The sequence below is a fragment of the Scomber scombrus genome, chromosome 4, assembly GCF_963691925.1.
Source record: "Scomber scombrus chromosome 4, fScoSco1.1, whole genome shotgun sequence".
NCBI lineage: Eukaryota > Metazoa > Chordata > Actinopteri > Scombriformes > Scombridae > Scomber > Scomber scombrus.
The window spans coordinates 6,959,650-6,976,325 of record NC_084973.1 but is presented as its reverse complement, the minus strand read 5'-3'; the positions used below and the strand labels follow the sequence as shown (position 1 = coordinate 6,976,325).

The following is a 16,676-nucleotide window of genomic DNA, read 5'->3' as shown; positions in this document are numbered from 1 at the left end:
CTTTGACTTCTTCAGCTCAGTCGCAAAATCACAATTTTTCACTCCCTTTTCCTTGTCTGTTGCAGTGGGAGTCATGATGGGTATCCGCGGCCTCCTTGCATGATCCAGTGATGTCTCGTCCTGCTCCGACCCCCATCTACACCCTGAGGGGGGCCGGTGGACCCCTCAACACCCTCCACTTTAGTTGCCACGGTGGGGACACTCCCCTCCTCTTTTCTGGGTAAGTCATTTGTCTTGGAACATTTTCAAAGTTTATTTCCTCACCTTCACCTCCAGTTTGCTCTTTTTATTATGAGTATTTGTCACAGAGTGTTTGACAGCGCTGTTAGTGTTAGTGCTTTTCTGCAGGTGTAAATGAGAGCAGAGCTATGTGAGGTTTTATACTGTTTGAATAAACTTGGGGGTTTTGCAGGTCAGGGAAGGGTGCCATCCATATGTGGAACCTGAACAACAGGAGGGCTGAGAAGATTTTAGAAGGTCACTCTGGTAGTTCAGTCATCTGGCTCAGCACACAGTCAACGGATACCCTCATCAGGTCAGTGTGGTGTCTTTAGGGTTTTAACTTCCTACTGAGCACAAACATACATTGCTAAATAAAAACCCTGCCCCTGTTTTCTGTTATTGGAGCAGTCAGGGACGGGACATGCAGGTTAAGCTGTGGGATCTGAGCGAAGGTCGCAGTGACGTGGTGGACTCTGTCTGGACCGGCAGCGTCGGATTCTGTCAGTGCTCCTTGTTGGAGACGAGCCCCGGGACCTGCCTGCTCGCCTTTGCAGGACAAGAAACGGAAGAGGTTAGACATCAGGACCGGAAACTCTGAAACTGTCTGTATTTAGTATATAGTCCAGTTTCTGCCTCTCACCCAGTGCAATCTGAAAAGAGGAAGTGGGTATAGAAAATAATTGGAGAGACAAAGAAATGCATCAAATCTTTTACATTTGAGAAGCTAGAACAGACAGTTTTTGGGAGTTTTGCTTGAAAAATGTCTGAATCAGCTATATTAGTTCAACCCAAATGTTGCATCTAAAAATACATGCATCAGGGAAATCCCATAGATAACAATAATATATTAATAGCTATTTAGTAGTTCTTCAAACTCTTTAAAAAAAATCATTTCTAAATTAGGCCAATGAATCAGGAAACCTTTTGTCACACTCTGCCATACACTTTAGGGCTGTTCATTTGGACATGTGTCAGCTAGCACATGTTGTTCCGTTCAGAAGGAGAAAACATCTTTGAATTTGATGTCAAGTAGGAGGTGGGCCGGTTAATTGGTTAAACCTTCTGACTTGACTAAAAAAAAAAAGGCAACCTGTATGAACCTGAGCAAACTTGTTCTTGGCAGCCTGCTTGACTGACATCCAACATTAACAGATACTGTATTTGCGGCTTTTATTCAACCGGGGTAGCGGAATATCGGAAATCCCACAACACAACTGTGAAAGGTTGTTCTCTTCCATCAAAAGCCCCGTCATCTTTCCTCTTATTACTCTGCCGTGACCCCCTTTGCATGCATCCATAAATGTGAGATGGCTTGGATTTAATCAGGTGGCAAATGTAATATTTTTAGCCGGTCGTCAGTGGTGAATGTGTCATTAGTCAAGGTGACATGAGAGCATGCGGTTTGCAGCGGGATCTGTCAATCAGCGATCTAAACGGCATCATTAGTAACCAACCTTCATGTCATGAGTCAGAGTGAGCGTCAGAACATAATCCCAGACAGCCACCGGTTAATTTTGGCTGCGGCCAGTAACGTGTCATCCAGTGAATGTGTTTGTCTAAAGCAGCTAATAGCTCTGTGACAGCCTAAGAATGTTTAATTGTGCTTTTTAGAAGGTCACCGAGAAGGATATCCTTGCTTCGACTCGTGCGTTGAACATATAATTCCCTGCTCTGGTGAAATCACTACTCTGTCTGTCTGGCAGTAAATGCTTAACACCCTACACAGGCCTGCAGGGTTTTGTGTAGAGCCAGTGTCCAAAGTGGCCAGGCAGGATGGGGTCGAGGGCAGCCAGCGATTCAGCCATCTTTTATTGCTCCAGATTCATGTTACTTGCTCTGCTGTGAAGGAGCCACACTTGAAAGGGACACAGCGGTCACCTGATCCAGCCAAACGTGCCTCTGCTAACCCCGGTCCAGCAGGCCAGGCATCAGGGCGCCTGTGACTCCAGCACCTCAATAATGCCCATTGTCCCAACAGACAGAGATAGTCAGAAACACACACACACACACACACACACACAAACACGCACACACACGCATACAAGTCCAAAACAGGAGGACACAGCCGATTGTGTTGTTCCGTCTCCCCACCCATTCCACAGACTGTCCAAGGCAGACGCTTATGATGTACCTGCAATTAAATTCCCCAAGAAACAATACAAATGCACTTGCCAGTATGCATAAAAGGGTGATTCAGCACCGTAAGCAATATGCAGGTAGGTCAATATTTAGATACGTAACCAAGAAAACAGAGTAACAGTTTCCTCTTCAGCTATATCCCGCGGTTTCACTGTTTATTGCTCACAGTGAGATTCCTGCCAGCAGATTGCTGCTATGGCAGAAACATTAATTAATACTGTGGGTGTTTTATTTATGGGCAGTGCGATGCCACACAAGAGCAGCAAGATCACCTGAGGCACAGAGAAGTCCTTAAAGGCCCTCTTTGTCAGGCATGCAGAGGTAAACACTCAGGACAGATGTGGCCTAGCGCTAAAATACAGATCGCTCCCTTAAAGGGGCTGTTTAATCTGAGGCCTAATGAGGATGAATATGTGGATCATCAGCACGCAGGAAGTCGGAGGAATGAGTTTTTGGTAGTGATGTGGGTGCACACACACACATACGTGCACACATACAGGCACACGCTTTATCACTGGCTTCATTAGGCTGTGTATTTTATCAGAATCAGTGCCAATGTGTGCAGGAAAACACCATTCATGTCACAGGGTCGGGCTTTAGCGGGATTTATTATAGACAGTGTGGCGGCTGCTCTGCACTAATGGATGGTACTGTATCGCTGGTTGCAGGCACTCTGATCCGCCGAGGTCGTGAACCACAGTGACAGATTCAGGTTGCCGCTTTGTTATTTGAATTCAGAACAAATCACGACTTGGGAGGAAAGCTTGTGGATGTGTGTATATGTACACCAGGGACTCAATAATGAAAACATATATTGTACATTAAAACAAAACACTATAGGATAAATTATATCATCATAGATAAATTCCTCAAAAATTAGAGAGTAAAAACATTCTATACTAGAGTGTGCCACCTTAAAAGTCAAAGTGTGTTTACAGGTGTTGTGGAGTACCACTGCTTATGTAAAAATACATTTCTGAATCGCTGAATGCAAAAAGCTACGATGAAGAGAAGTTACCAGACATCAATTCTGCTTGTGGCCAGTAGGTCAGGCTACATTAGCTCCTGCTAGCCTAACACACTCAGATCTCCAGCCCCAACTGTCGGTGGTCAAGTTGCATTGTGGGTACTGTAGGCACCAGGTTTTGACAAGGAAGAAGAATGCTTTGAATAAAAAAGACTATCACTTCTTTGATGCATTGATTTAGATCTTTTGAAAAAACAAAAACAAAAACAGAAACGCACCAGTGGAGTACTCTTCGAAGGAAATAATTCCTCAACATTTTTAGACATGTGCTTTTTCACTTTCCTACAGAGAATTAGATGAGAATATTTGTATTCCTTTTGTGTTTATGACATACATGTGAAGCTACAGCCAGAAGCTACTTAGCTTTGATTAGCATGGAGACTGGAGACGAAGGGGAAACAGCCAACTTGGTTCTGGTAACCAAGTTGGTAACAAAATCCACTTACCAGAACCACTTAAGACGCCCCACTTAACATGTAAAAAAAGAAGAAGAAAAGACAACGGTGTAACACGAATGACCTAAACTGAAGATGTGTAAAAAGGTTGAGCAAGTTTTACACCCAGAAATCATCAAGTGTGATGTTAGCAAGCTGCACACTACACGAGAAAACATTTCACTAGTCTAAAGTTTGAATTGACTTCTGTTCTCTGCAGATCAAGATTGTTGAGCTGCCCAGTAAGACCCCAGTCTGCAGCCTGGTACCAGACGCTAAACTTGGGATGGTCATGTGTATCAAACTGTGGCAGGTAAGCACCAACCAGTCCTCTGTGAGTGCCATTCTAACATGCTGTTTCAGTATTTATATAAGTTCACTGAGTAGCATTAGATACCCTTTCTTTCCTCCTTGTTTTAATGCTACTTTTTCTATACTTACCTGCTTTATTCCGATTGGCCAGCAGCACGTAACAAGATGCAAAAATTCAAAAGTCAACAAAAATGCACATGCGAGACGTGGCACATGATTTACAGCCGAACAGATCGTCCCGGGCCATTTTTCCACACGTTTCTTCTCAGCTGGCAGCGAGTCCCAACACTGTAATTAGAGCGTTTGGAAGGGCCGGGGGTTCACAGCCATATATCAGCCTGCAGCTGTACATCCAATCTGATGCAAGCAAAAAAAAAAATTTGCTTTCTGTTTTGTAAACGCTGTCGAAAGTTTTATTTCCCGCCCATTAACGAGAACCTGTAATTATTTTCATCGTTAATTATTAACTCTTTGGTTTTGGGACTCTGGGGGAGGGACGCGGAGGGTTGGGGTGGTTTTTTAGACATGCAAGATTGTGGATGGTTTGAATACATTTAATGAGCAGTGCAGTTTACAGGCAACAGAAATCAAAACATACATTATTCTTCTCATCCTTTATTTCTGCAATGCTGTTTGGAATTGCTTTGAAAAGCCTTAAAGGTGACGGTGTGTTTGTGATTTTATTACAGAGACACTCAGACGAGTTACAGAGTCTCCCGGTGCACGCTGACACTGTTTGTGTTTTTCCTCCTTTCCCTTTGATTCGAGCGTTACACCCACCTTTCATCATCTGATTTATGAACCAATGCTGGTTCAGCGTTGAGTGCCAGGAAACATAATGATCAATTATATCATTATAAATTATATAATACCATTGTAATACAGCGCAGGCAGCTGTCTGGCTTCAAAGGCAAAGGGCCCAGGCGATTCTAAATCATTTCAGGCTGATTCCTTTCAAGGCTGCGGCACGTTCATCTGTTACACTGACTTTGGAAGAGACTAAAATCCCGCTTTGTCTGTGTGTGTGTGTGTTTGTGTGTAAAACTTTGGTAACTGACCCCCTCCTTCTCTTTCACTCACACACACACACACACACACACACACACACACACACACACACACACACACACACACACACACACACACACACACACACACACACACACACACACACACGCAGGTTGGAAACTACCCACACATTCTCTGTCAGTCAGTCATAAGAAAGAAGTTTCATCTTGTCTTTCACGTCAAATGCTCGTATGCTACCCAATATTTCCTTCAACTCACACAGCAGGAGGCAACAGCTGAGACAGTCATCCTCGCTCTTCACCCTCTCTCTCTGTCCGTTTCTCTCGCTCTCTCTGTCTCTCTCTCACTCTCTCTCTCACACCCACTCCAGGAAGAAGCCACTGACAATTATCTCCTCCCTGTCGTTTCTCTCTTCTGTCTGTCTCTCCTTCCCACCCATGAGACGAGAAGCGATTATCCTCCATTATTCCTACGACAGACTCACCAACAGATTTATTGTCGTCCTTTAAGCCCCTCTCTGCTGGAGTTTATGGAAAAGATTAAATGCGGTGTTAAACTGCACTTCTTTTTTATTTTTTTTCTTCTCAAGTCAGCTTCCCTTCACCAAAATCCCACCCAGCCCCCGGTTCAAACCCTCGCGCTCCATCTAGAAGCTGACTTCGCTTACTGTTTCATATCGCTGAATCCGATCGGCTGTGAAGCAGCAGCAAATACGGCAAAGCGGAGGAAGAAAGTGCCTCCACATGTGGGTTTGACTTGATGTACGGAGATGCAGGGCTCGGCCAGGGGGACGGTGGTGATGTATGATGTGCAAGGCTTTTAATGTGAACAGAGGCTGGCGGGGAAAAGGAAATGTTCCTATACAGATATCCATCACTCTCAGCTCATCACCTTGCTGCCTCGTGGCCATGACATCATGGTGGACCCGGGACACAAACCAGAGGAAACGATTGGTTCCTTATGTGGAGGCTGTGCCTGCCCAAGGCCTGCGGCGGCCACATCAGCAAACAAGCTGTTGGTCTTTTGTTTGTTGACGATTGCGGGTGGAATTACCACAGAATTGAATGATATACAAATGTTTGCTGAATACACAATAAATTCAGTTTGTCTCCCACACATTTCTGTCCAATGACATTTAGATACCTCTTCGACTACTGGAGACTTGTTAATGTGAGCAGTCTGCATTTATGGAGGCCTACAGTGTCATTTTGTGCCTATTTTGTGTGAGAGCAGTTCAAAACTGGTCTGCTGTACCAGTATTGCCTGTAAATATACTGGTAGTTCATGACTTAAATTATTTCTTTATTTGCATGTAAAGCCTTATAAAAAGGTGATCATTTATTTATAAGTGAGGTTATATATAGGTGAGATTTAAGCCGAATTTCTGATTAATTTAAATGATTGTGTCTTCAGAAAAGTCACCACACCTTCAGAAAGTCAGCATGGAAAAATGCACAACTTTGTCTTTCCATGTATATTAAGCATATGCATATCCTAATGACAAAATCTATAGCCATCACTCTTTAAAAACGATTTTATGAAAATGTACATGAAGTTTAAATACTAACAGGTTTTGTCTCAATTCTCTTGTAATGCTGGAACAAATCCTCCATTTAATAAAAATATCAGGGCACACATAGTGGAAAAACTGACTTGTGTAAAATGTAATAATGATACAATGCATGAGAATTCAGCTTATCTTAATTTAAAGATTAGTTGCCTTGTTGATTGGGTCAGACAGTTTTATATGAATCAAAAAATGGCAGGAAAAAGAGCTGGAACAGTTAGTCAGTTAATGGATAAGTTGACGGACATAAAATTAGTGCTTTATGGTCAAGTCATGTTTCAAGGAAAATTGGCAAACATTACCTGCTCCTAGCTTCTCAGATATAAAGACTTTTCAGTTTCTTATTTAAAGCGAATGTCTTTAAGTTTAAGATTATTGATCAGACAAAATGAGCAAATGAAAGATGGAAATTTGGGCTTTAGGAAACTGTGATGGACAAGTTTATTTGTATTTATTTATATATTTGATTATAAAAAGACTTAAATAGTTATAAAGTGGAATCATTATTTGCTGTATTAGGATAAATTGTGTGTGTGTAGAGGGTTAGTCATGAGGGGAACCCAGGAGGAATAAAAGGCAATTTAGATCTAATGTTTAAGCAATTATTATCTGTTTATTCAGGAGCTGAAGCTTGTTGTAGTGCCTCCATAGGCCACATGCCACAGCAGGGAGGGATTTTAAACCTCTCCCCCCATTATTTGATAGTTTCAGAAGAAAAAAGAAAAAAGAAGAAAAACACAATAAGAAAGGGTAGAAACTGAAAAATCCTGCAGAATTGTAACTTTCCTCGATGACCTATTTGAACCTTTGTAGTTGAACAGATGGAACAAGTCTGAAAATAAAGCTTTCTGCTGACTTGAAATAGTTGAATTGACAATAAAGATGATGAAGTTCACATTGGAATGAACAGGTTGGATACCAACTACTGTAGTTGTACCAGTTCCATCTCTCTTTCTCCACTGGTCCAAGCCAGCCTCCATCCATCTGTCTTTCCAGCTGTTCTGTGGTGATGAATCTCCTCCCAAAGCCCCAGCCCCACTCCAGCAGAGAGCCCTCTTGTAGAAAGGCCTGTGGAGGATATAATGAATTAGGTGTCCACCCAGGGTTCCCCGACCTCCGACCCATGACATCATCAATCAAGGAGGTCCTACACTTAAGTGAAACGGTGGGCCCCAAGTCTGGAACGCTTAGCCCGGGCCCTGCCGGCAAGCAGGGGCCACTGATTTTCACTTGTTTTTATTTGTTTTCATAATGCCTCGGTGTTCGTCCTCGCTGATGTGTTTGGAAGGAATACACGACTCTGTCTATAATTTGTTTTAAAGCTGGAAGAAGCGAAATATATAGAGTTAAGTGAGAAGAGGACTTCAAGATGGATGTAAAAATGGCAGTCCCGGCCCCCTCGCACATATGGAAAAAATTTCTTTCCCTCTTTGCTTCTTGCTTCTGCAGGGCACAGTGCTGTTGTTGGAGGCCTGGTGTTTTTTTTTAAAAGCAAAGGTTAAGGTTGCTGTGGAGGATTCATAGTTTCTCTTTTTTTGTTGTTATTCTACAAGCCAGTTTAAAGTCATTTAAGCTCATAAAAGTTTAAATCATTGTGCAGCAGAGGTGGATGTGAAGCGTGTTCTTTTCATGCACTCACACATTAGAATTGTAGGATTTTGGGAAAGTAGGATGATGGTGAAATCTCATCAGCTGTTCCTCCCTCATTTTCTTTATCTATTCCACCTCCTTCCCTTCTCTACCCCTTCAGTCCTTCCTTTTTTCCCCAAACAGCAGTGCGAAGATATATGAAGCCCCCTTTTGTTATCAGCTCACCTTTATGTTCTCTTTCACTGAAGTGATTTACAAGCTCTCCGTATACCTCCACACAACCTAATGTGCCCCTCTGATCATACACACTCCTGCAGAGGAAGCCAGCCGGCACTGAGAGGTTATCTATGACTGCAAACAGCAGGCCAGCGCTCACTTTATCATTCTTTCAAAAATACTAACTGATTATTTTTCTTTTTTTATATGCATATAACCATATTTGTGCTGCTCAGCATGTGTGCAGGTTGCTCTGTATGTGTTTAACAGCGGTATTGTGGTTTACATTTTGTGTCAGACGCCTACATGTGCACCTGGTTTCATTTCATCTCATGTGATTTAAAAGATTTCCCATGATTGATTCACCAGTTGTAAACATCACAGCCGGATCTGTAATGACCCAGTGTGAAATGGAGATGAACGAAGCAAAGTTGTGTTGTTTTTTAATTTAGATTTTTGGTACGCTTGAGTTTGTATTGACGTGTGAGCATGCATACAGCATGTTGTACCTCAGCAACTGGGGTACAGTAACGATTATTTTCATTATCATCCCTATCATCATTTATTTTGAGGATTATTTTTTCGATTAATCGGTAGGCCATTTGGTCTATAAAATGTCAGAGGTGGAAATATTGAGTATTGTTTCCCCACACTTTAAAATGACGTTCTCAAATGTCTTCTATTGTCCAACAACTCTAATATATTCAATTTACTGTCATAAAAGACTAAAGAAACCAGGAAACATTCATTTGTATTATATTTTTCTACATATATGCTTTTTTTAAACAAAAAAATGATTTAAAAAACATTATTGATCAGCAAAAAAGATTTTGTGTCAATTAACTAATTGATTAATCAACTATGGTACTGTTTATTTTTACTTTTAACTCTATAATCTTTTTAATTATTTATGTTTTTATTATTTGTTGACAGACAATCACTGTGGGTAAATGTAGACATTGCAGCAACAACAGTGAAGATAAAATTCAATTGCAAGAAAACAAGCAATATTGCAAAAGTGCTAGTATTTAAAAATGTTTAAAAAATTACATAACGTGGTTAATAAATGTGGGTATGAAATTCGGATGAACCAAAGGACTGATATTTTTTGCAGTATCTTACTTCACTATATGTATGCGTGCCTGCAGCGAGGCCTGTGGCTCAGTAATACAGATGAGGAGTAAAGTGAGGAGTGGTGTAATGGAGTGCTGGAAAGAGGGAGCAGCAGGCTGACGAATGGAGCCCGCAGTGTCTCTCTGGGTGTCAGCGGGAGCTTCCAGGATGATAACCTCTGCTCCACTCAGCTCGGCAGCGGTTTCTGTGGTTTGCACTACACGGCTCTCTTACCTCATGCTGCACTTTGTGCCCTCTCTTCCCATCTCTCTCTCTCTTTCTCTTTCTCTCTCTTTCTTATCACCCTCCTTCACTTCCAGCCAGACTCCGGGCCTGGACCTCTCCTGTTGGCCGGATACGAGGACGGTTCCCTCTTGCTGTGGGACGTAACCCAGAGGTCCAAGTTGAGTCAATCTAAAGCCCACCCCGAGCCTGTCATGTGCATGACCTTTGACCCGAAGCGTCTGAGGGGCATATCAGGATCCTCTGAGAAGAAACTCTCCTCGTGGATGCTGGATGAACAGAACAACCTGCAGGTCAGCAGAGGACACACTTAGAGGATAGTAGTGTTGTCTAGTCAACCACACTGTCATGTAACCAAAATAGATTCATAGGTCAAAACAGTTTTACCTGAAGTCATTATTTTAAATTTTTGTCAATTAAGGTTTATTTATACAGATGAAGAGCTATACCAGACTGCAGCATTCAACAGTTGGTTAAGGTCTCCACGGTTAAGGTCCTGAGACCGACCTGCCAACTCATTGTTGCGTCAGCTAGTTAAATGCCATAAGATATCTTAAAACAGTAATGGTGGAGATGGAAGAAGAGGAGTGTTGCCTTTCTCCGGGGTTCTCTTGGAAAACATCAGGGGCCAAAGAGGAAGAGGCTCAGCGGGGCTTCGGGGCCATAAATCAGCTGCTGGTTACACAGCGTTGGCAGGGCCAGGGGCCAAGGGCCGGGCTGGGGCTGTCACTCTAGACTACAACCACCCACAAACACACTGACACATAATCCCACATTAAACATGGATAATATGTTCAAAATACAGTCTCATAAAGTTCTGAATGAAAATAGAATCACACATATTTCAGGTTTTGAATATTTGAAAAAATGAATTTACCCCACATTAAGCTGTTAAAAAAGTTTTTTTTCTTTTTTTCTTTACAGGATATACGTACAGTTACACACACACACACACACACACACACACACACACACACACACACACACACACACACACACACACACACACACACACACACACACACACACACACACACACACACACACACACACACATTTACTTGAGACTGGTCCAAACTTTACACTAAAGAATGTGTCTGAGCATCTTCTGCCACACCAAAAAAGATCACATTAACTTGTGCTCATAACTCATTTTACATAACAGCCAGCGCTTCAGAGACTTAACGCCTCATTACATGCTATATTTTCTCTTGATTTCATGAGCAAAAAAAGGAACGCTCCCATTTTTCAGCCATCCCCCATGAATAAGAGCTGAGGGGAACCTGAGGCTGATACAGTACACGCCTGCACAGTGAAGGGGTATTATTCTTTCCAAGCCTTTTTTTAAATATATGAATGCTTGATTTAAAAATATTTGCAAACCCTCGATTTTTCTTTTACCTTTAAATTGCTTCTATAAAAACACTACGAAGGATTTGATTCAATATAGCAAAAGCAGGAGGAGAGTGGTTATTTGGTTTATTTTGGTCAAGCAACAAAATATTGATTCAGCATGTAATCCAGGATGAAGATGACAGGAAAAAAGCACAAGGAGAGGGAAAGGATCCAACGGGGGCTTTTAAATTATCCTGAAGTGCAGCTCAGTGTGACGCCCAGACAGCTATCCTCAGTTCTTCCCACAAAAGTATTTTTGTGTGGCAGCAGTAAGGGGGGGGTGACGGGGAGAGGGGGGGGGGCTTGCCGGGTGGCGGACCTGGGCCCCGGGTCCTGACGGACGACCCGTGAGAGGTAATAAAAATATCAAAACCTCGGAGGCCCCTTAACTAAACAAAAAACACATCTGCAGTAAAGGGAACAGTAGTTCACAGTGGGAGGCTGCAATAAAGGCTGAGGAGGCTATAAGTGCCACAGCATCCCACTTCCCACAAATTACCTCTCCAACACCGAACAGTGTAGTGGAACTGGCTGGGAAGGGATGGATGTTGCTTTTTCGCGAAACGGAGGGGAAACTGAACGTGACACAACGCAGTGCAGTTATGATTTAGTGACGCTGAAGGGTTGTGAAGTGAGCTTATCAAGGCCAGATAAAGACAGATAGCCTCCGGGAATGGAGGTTAATGTATTACACATGGTTCCCCGAGGCCTTTATCTGCTGTTTGACCTGGCCAGCCTGATATCTTTTCATAGTAATGAGGCATCATCTTCAACCTTCTTTTTTTTTCTCTTTTCCTTCTAGCGTGCATTTTTCGGGAATGTGTCAGGGTAAGGCTACGAGGGCGTGGGCGTCGGGCTTTACAAGGTGTTAAGCTAGATGGACACATATTCAGGCGGACAGTCAAATGTATTGACAAGTGCAGTGACGGGTTCCTCCAGGAGAAAGAAAGAGACAGAGGTCGCGGACCGGAGAAAGAGAAAGCAGGTACAGACAGAGTAAGATTAGCAGCGTAAATCAAGCATGGCTGACAGCGAGCTATTCCTGAGACTGATGACAGTTCTCTACAGGTGCAACTCCTGCTCCTCATTTTCATTTGAATGTAAAAATATTCCCGATGTCCCCCCCTCCCCCCTTAGCAGAAACTGGAATTCTCGCACTCGTCAGTCAGTCTTGATCTGACATGAACAAGAAGCCAGGTCGCATCAGGCCCGACCTCAGTCTGCTATACTGTATGTTTGAGCTGGCTGTCATAAAAATTATAGCTCTTTCTATTGAGCACTCTTTTTTCTGAATGGGTCTGCTCACCTGTTTGACACATCCATCTCTTGTCAGCCAGGGCCAAGCTCTGACAGGCAAGGCGACAAAAGGCTGTAATCTCCCTGCTGCCGAGTGTGATTCAGGGACAGGGTGTGTCAAAAATACCTGCGAAAAAGCCTCCCAGCCGCTAGGCTCGAGTGAGTGAGCGATGATGGGACGTTTCAGTAGATCGGCGTGAACGCCAAGATCGGTGCCAAGTCTGAGGCAAAGACGGGGGGGAAAAGTGAAGCAAGGCTTGAGTGAGATCTGCCAAGTGGACTCTCCTTTTGAACATCTCCTCCGTCGGTGAGATGCTACAAAAGAGGATCCTGAAGTGTGAGCTTGTGTTGTATCTGTCGTAGCCCACAGAGAGTCTTGCAGGCCCAGCTGCTGAACAGAGCTGGTAGCCTCCTGACAGCTGAGAGAGCTGGCCTTCAAACAGCTAGCCTGCTGTGTGTGTGTCTGCATGCTGTAACACAGGCCAGGAAGGAGTGTTCAAACAAAAAGAAAAGAATGATGAAGTCCAAAGACAGATTCTGTCTCTGATGAGATAGTAAGGAAGTAAAAGGAAGAAAAATGAAGTGTCAGATAAAATAAGCCAAGACTCCCTGGTTAGAGCTAATGGATTTCATTACAGATTGTGACTTGGTTAATGGCAGCGCTCGAAGTCTGCAACATTTACTTGGTATTCATTCAACAGAGGTGTGTCGCAACAGCAAAAACAACATCACTGCTGCTGGAGAGCGTAGAATTAAAATTAATCTCATTTAGACTCTTTTCCTTGTTTGGAAGAGAGCTATTCTAACATGGATACATCATGTTTTTTTAACATTGTGCTCGATCCAAACAGCTGGATTGTTTTGTGCTGCAGAGTTGACCAACACATGGACAGATACTGTGTATAATGCTCAAATAATATTTGCTATCAGGCTGAAACATTTCTTTTGTAAGATGTGTAGGATCCTGTGTTTATGGAGCTTGAGCTATACCAGGGATTAAAAGTCAGGAATCTCTCTTGAGTCTCTTGTTTTAATGAAAGAACTGTGTAAAGATAATACTTCTTTAGAGAAAAAGGTGAAATCTTCAAAATGGCAATTCGAATTACAAAGATATTCAAGAAAATCCTCCAATTTGCAAAGCTGCCACCATCAAATGGTTTGCTTCTTTGCTCGATAAATGTCTCTAATCAATTATTAAAATCAATTAATTTCCTCCCTATCCACCTCTCAGTGTAGCACAGGGCAACCGTGTAGCCAACTTTTCACCAGTCATCCTCTCTGCTTTCTCAGACCGTAGAAAGTAAAAACAATTAGCCCGCCGGTCCTGCTGAATGACCACTACAACATCATTAACCAGTTACTGCTTACAATTGACCCTTTAATGAAACAAATGCCTTTTCCTGACACAAACTATGGGAAGCAAAACAAACAAAAACAGACACTTAAACCCATCATTATCAGGCCTCTAATGCAAACCAGATGGAGGGTGGTAGGGGCATACCAACTTCTTGAGGTAATAACAAAGCTCCAAACAATCTTTCACCCCCCAGGTTTCTTTTTATTGGGCTTGTTCGGTCTAAAGCAGTTTGTCCATGCTGTTTCATACTATTAATACCAGTGACAATGGTTTGATTTAACCAAAAAATGTCACATCACAGCCTGTTCTAGACTCTTTTTTTGTTCTGTTTTGATCAATGACATTCCTCCCCGCTCTTGCTCTCCCTTGCATTCCACTTTATCCACTTGGGCTGTGAGTACCTGGCTTATATCTTCCACATGCAGCTTGTGGACGGTTCCAGCCCGGAACAGGAGCACGCAGATAAATTCTCCAACGTCTCCTCCTATCCAGGGTCATTAGTCTCCCCAGACACAACTTATGAAGTCAATTTTACGCTGTCCAGTTTGATTTCAGCTCCCATATCCAGATGTTTGCGTCCCATCCAGCGATCCAGCTGAGATCCCTAGCTTGCAGGAAGAGCACGTTCGCTCCTCAGGAATGCCCACCACAGCAGGCCTTTCAGATTGTGATCTTAGCCACCATTCATTATAATATGTCAGAATGTTGCCCCTTTAAAGAGATTGATACAGTCCTTGGGACACTGTAGATCACAGGGAGAGGGAGCTGTGGCTAATCTTTAGCAGGCAGACGTTACAGCAGTGTATTTATCGGGTCTCTTCTCCTGCTGACCAGACCTTTCAGTGCAATTGTAATAAATCAGAGGTGCTTAAAGCAACATCGCCTCTGCAAACAAGTATTTCAGCGAGATGGTCTGTCTCTTACTTGCAAACTGTGACAAAGGTAACTCAAGTTCCGTAGTGCTTCCAGAACAGGCCTCACTAACTCCAAACCAAATAGTGGGACGCAGAGAGATTTGCTCACGGCCCTCGTGCCATAATGTTTTATGGCCGATGATTGAGTCCCAGGAGTCTACGGCCAGGTTCAACACGCATCCAGCCTCACACTTGGACCTCTGTCATCAGATCAGCTGATAATCTCTCCTGTCGCTGTTTGTGTTGGCTGCAGTTTCCTAGACGGCAGTGATTAATTGATTTACTGACCCAGTTAGTTTGTTAGATTATTTCTTTCTATTATTTGCATGGACAATAGGCTCATGTGATCTTAGTAAGATAAGTCTTCGACAACTACTGCAAAGAATCAGCAACCTTGGTGGTCGCATGGTTGAAGTGTGTTTGCTGGTGTCTGCCTTTTAACCTGCTAAGATACTCTTCCTCTGTGGTTTTACAGCTCCAGGACTGTGTGACGCTGGTCAACCCCGGAGTCTCACAGCTATGCATCAGAGGCGACGGTAAGCTGTTAGCATCGGCAGGCTGGGACCACCGGGTACGAGTATTCGGTTGGAAGAAGCTACGACCACTGGCAGTTCTGCAGTACCACACTGACATGGTGCTAAGCGTGGCCTTCTCTGACCACAAGGACCCCAAACAAAGACTGCTGGCTGCTGGATCCAAGGACCAGCGGATCAGCCTGTGGTCAATATACAATGAGGGTGCTGACACACACTGGGCTTGTGACCTCTGAGAGAATCTATTGACATTACTTTCTGAACTCATCTGTGCTGATGTTGGTTTGACTAGCTGATGTCAGTCACAATCGTCTGATCTCTGGACATATGGAATGCATATATTTAGCTATATGTGTTTTTTGATGTCAAGGTCTTGCAGTGATAAAGCGCCATATTGAAGTGTGGCAGGATCAATGTCTTCTTTAAATAGGGATTCACCGACTAATTTTTACTCAGCAGTTTCATAGTCAAATTGTCAGTCAGGGACAATATAAAACAATAAACCACATGACTAATAATACCAATAAATAAATAACCATTTGAAAAAACACAATTTGCCTCTCAATGTCTTACAGAAGGGAAGATTTTATGCTTTTTTACTTGGAAGACTGGTTAAAAAATTAGGCACATTGTTAGTTCTTAATTTATGTATTTTTTTCCTAGCAGACAAATAAGTTTTATAGAGTCACCAATCATACTGTTTTTTGTTTTAACAGATAAAAACCAAACCATGTATTCTGATAAATAGCTTAATTTGCTGAAGCGGCTAAATATTGACAAAAATAGTGTGTGTCCATTGATAAATCATTAAGCAGTTATTACCTGTTTGCTTTCCACCATCTGACCACTTATCTCATCTTTACTGTTAGAGATATACATGTGGTAAAATATAGGAAAAACGTATATAACACTGTCTGTCTTTTACATTCATAAAAATGGTAGAAGCTGGTGAAACGTGCAGCTCAACATAATCACTCATGACAAGGATCCTTGCAAAATCAGACTATTTAGATACAAACAAAAGTCAATAGTAACTGCATAAGTAGCCTACATTTCATGAACACATCCAAATGTTGATTCTTAAAGGGTGTCTACAGTTAATGTCTGAAATACTAAAGTCATAATTTGTTACATAATCCCTGAAACGCCCTGTGAACTCTGGTTTTGGAACTTTTTTTATAGATTTTGTTTGTCTGGCATTTATTCTCATGTGATACTATCTATGCAGTTACTTGTGAGGATCACAGTTTGCTGAAGCCAGATGCAGCTATGTGACTGTGTTGACTTAT

At 42.6% G+C, this 16,676-nt stretch overlaps 1 protein-coding gene across 2 annotated transcripts in view; it reads left to right on the top strand.

Annotated features, from left to right (window-relative positions):
* gnb1l (guanine nucleotide binding protein (G protein), beta polypeptide 1-like) overlaps nucleotides 1-15,988 on the top strand; it is a 21,779-nt gene extending 5,791 nt beyond the window's left edge. For both annotated transcript variants that reach the window (XM_062417195.1, XM_062417196.1), the window contains 6 exons: nucleotides 66-220; nucleotides 413-535; nucleotides 631-793; nucleotides 4,043-4,135; nucleotides 9,970-10,185; nucleotides 15,330-15,988. In XM_062417195.1, the coding sequence (XP_062273179.1) occupies nucleotides 111-220; nucleotides 413-535; nucleotides 631-793; nucleotides 4,043-4,135; nucleotides 9,970-10,185; nucleotides 15,330-15,623 (999 nt within the window). In that variant the 5' untranslated portion in view covers nucleotides 66-110 and the 3' untranslated portion in view covers nucleotides 15,624-15,988. The remainder of the gene's footprint in view (nucleotides 1-65; nucleotides 221-412; nucleotides 536-630; nucleotides 794-4,042; nucleotides 4,136-9,969; nucleotides 10,186-15,329) is intronic.
* The last annotated feature ends 688 nt before the right edge of the window (nucleotides 15,989-16,676 follow it).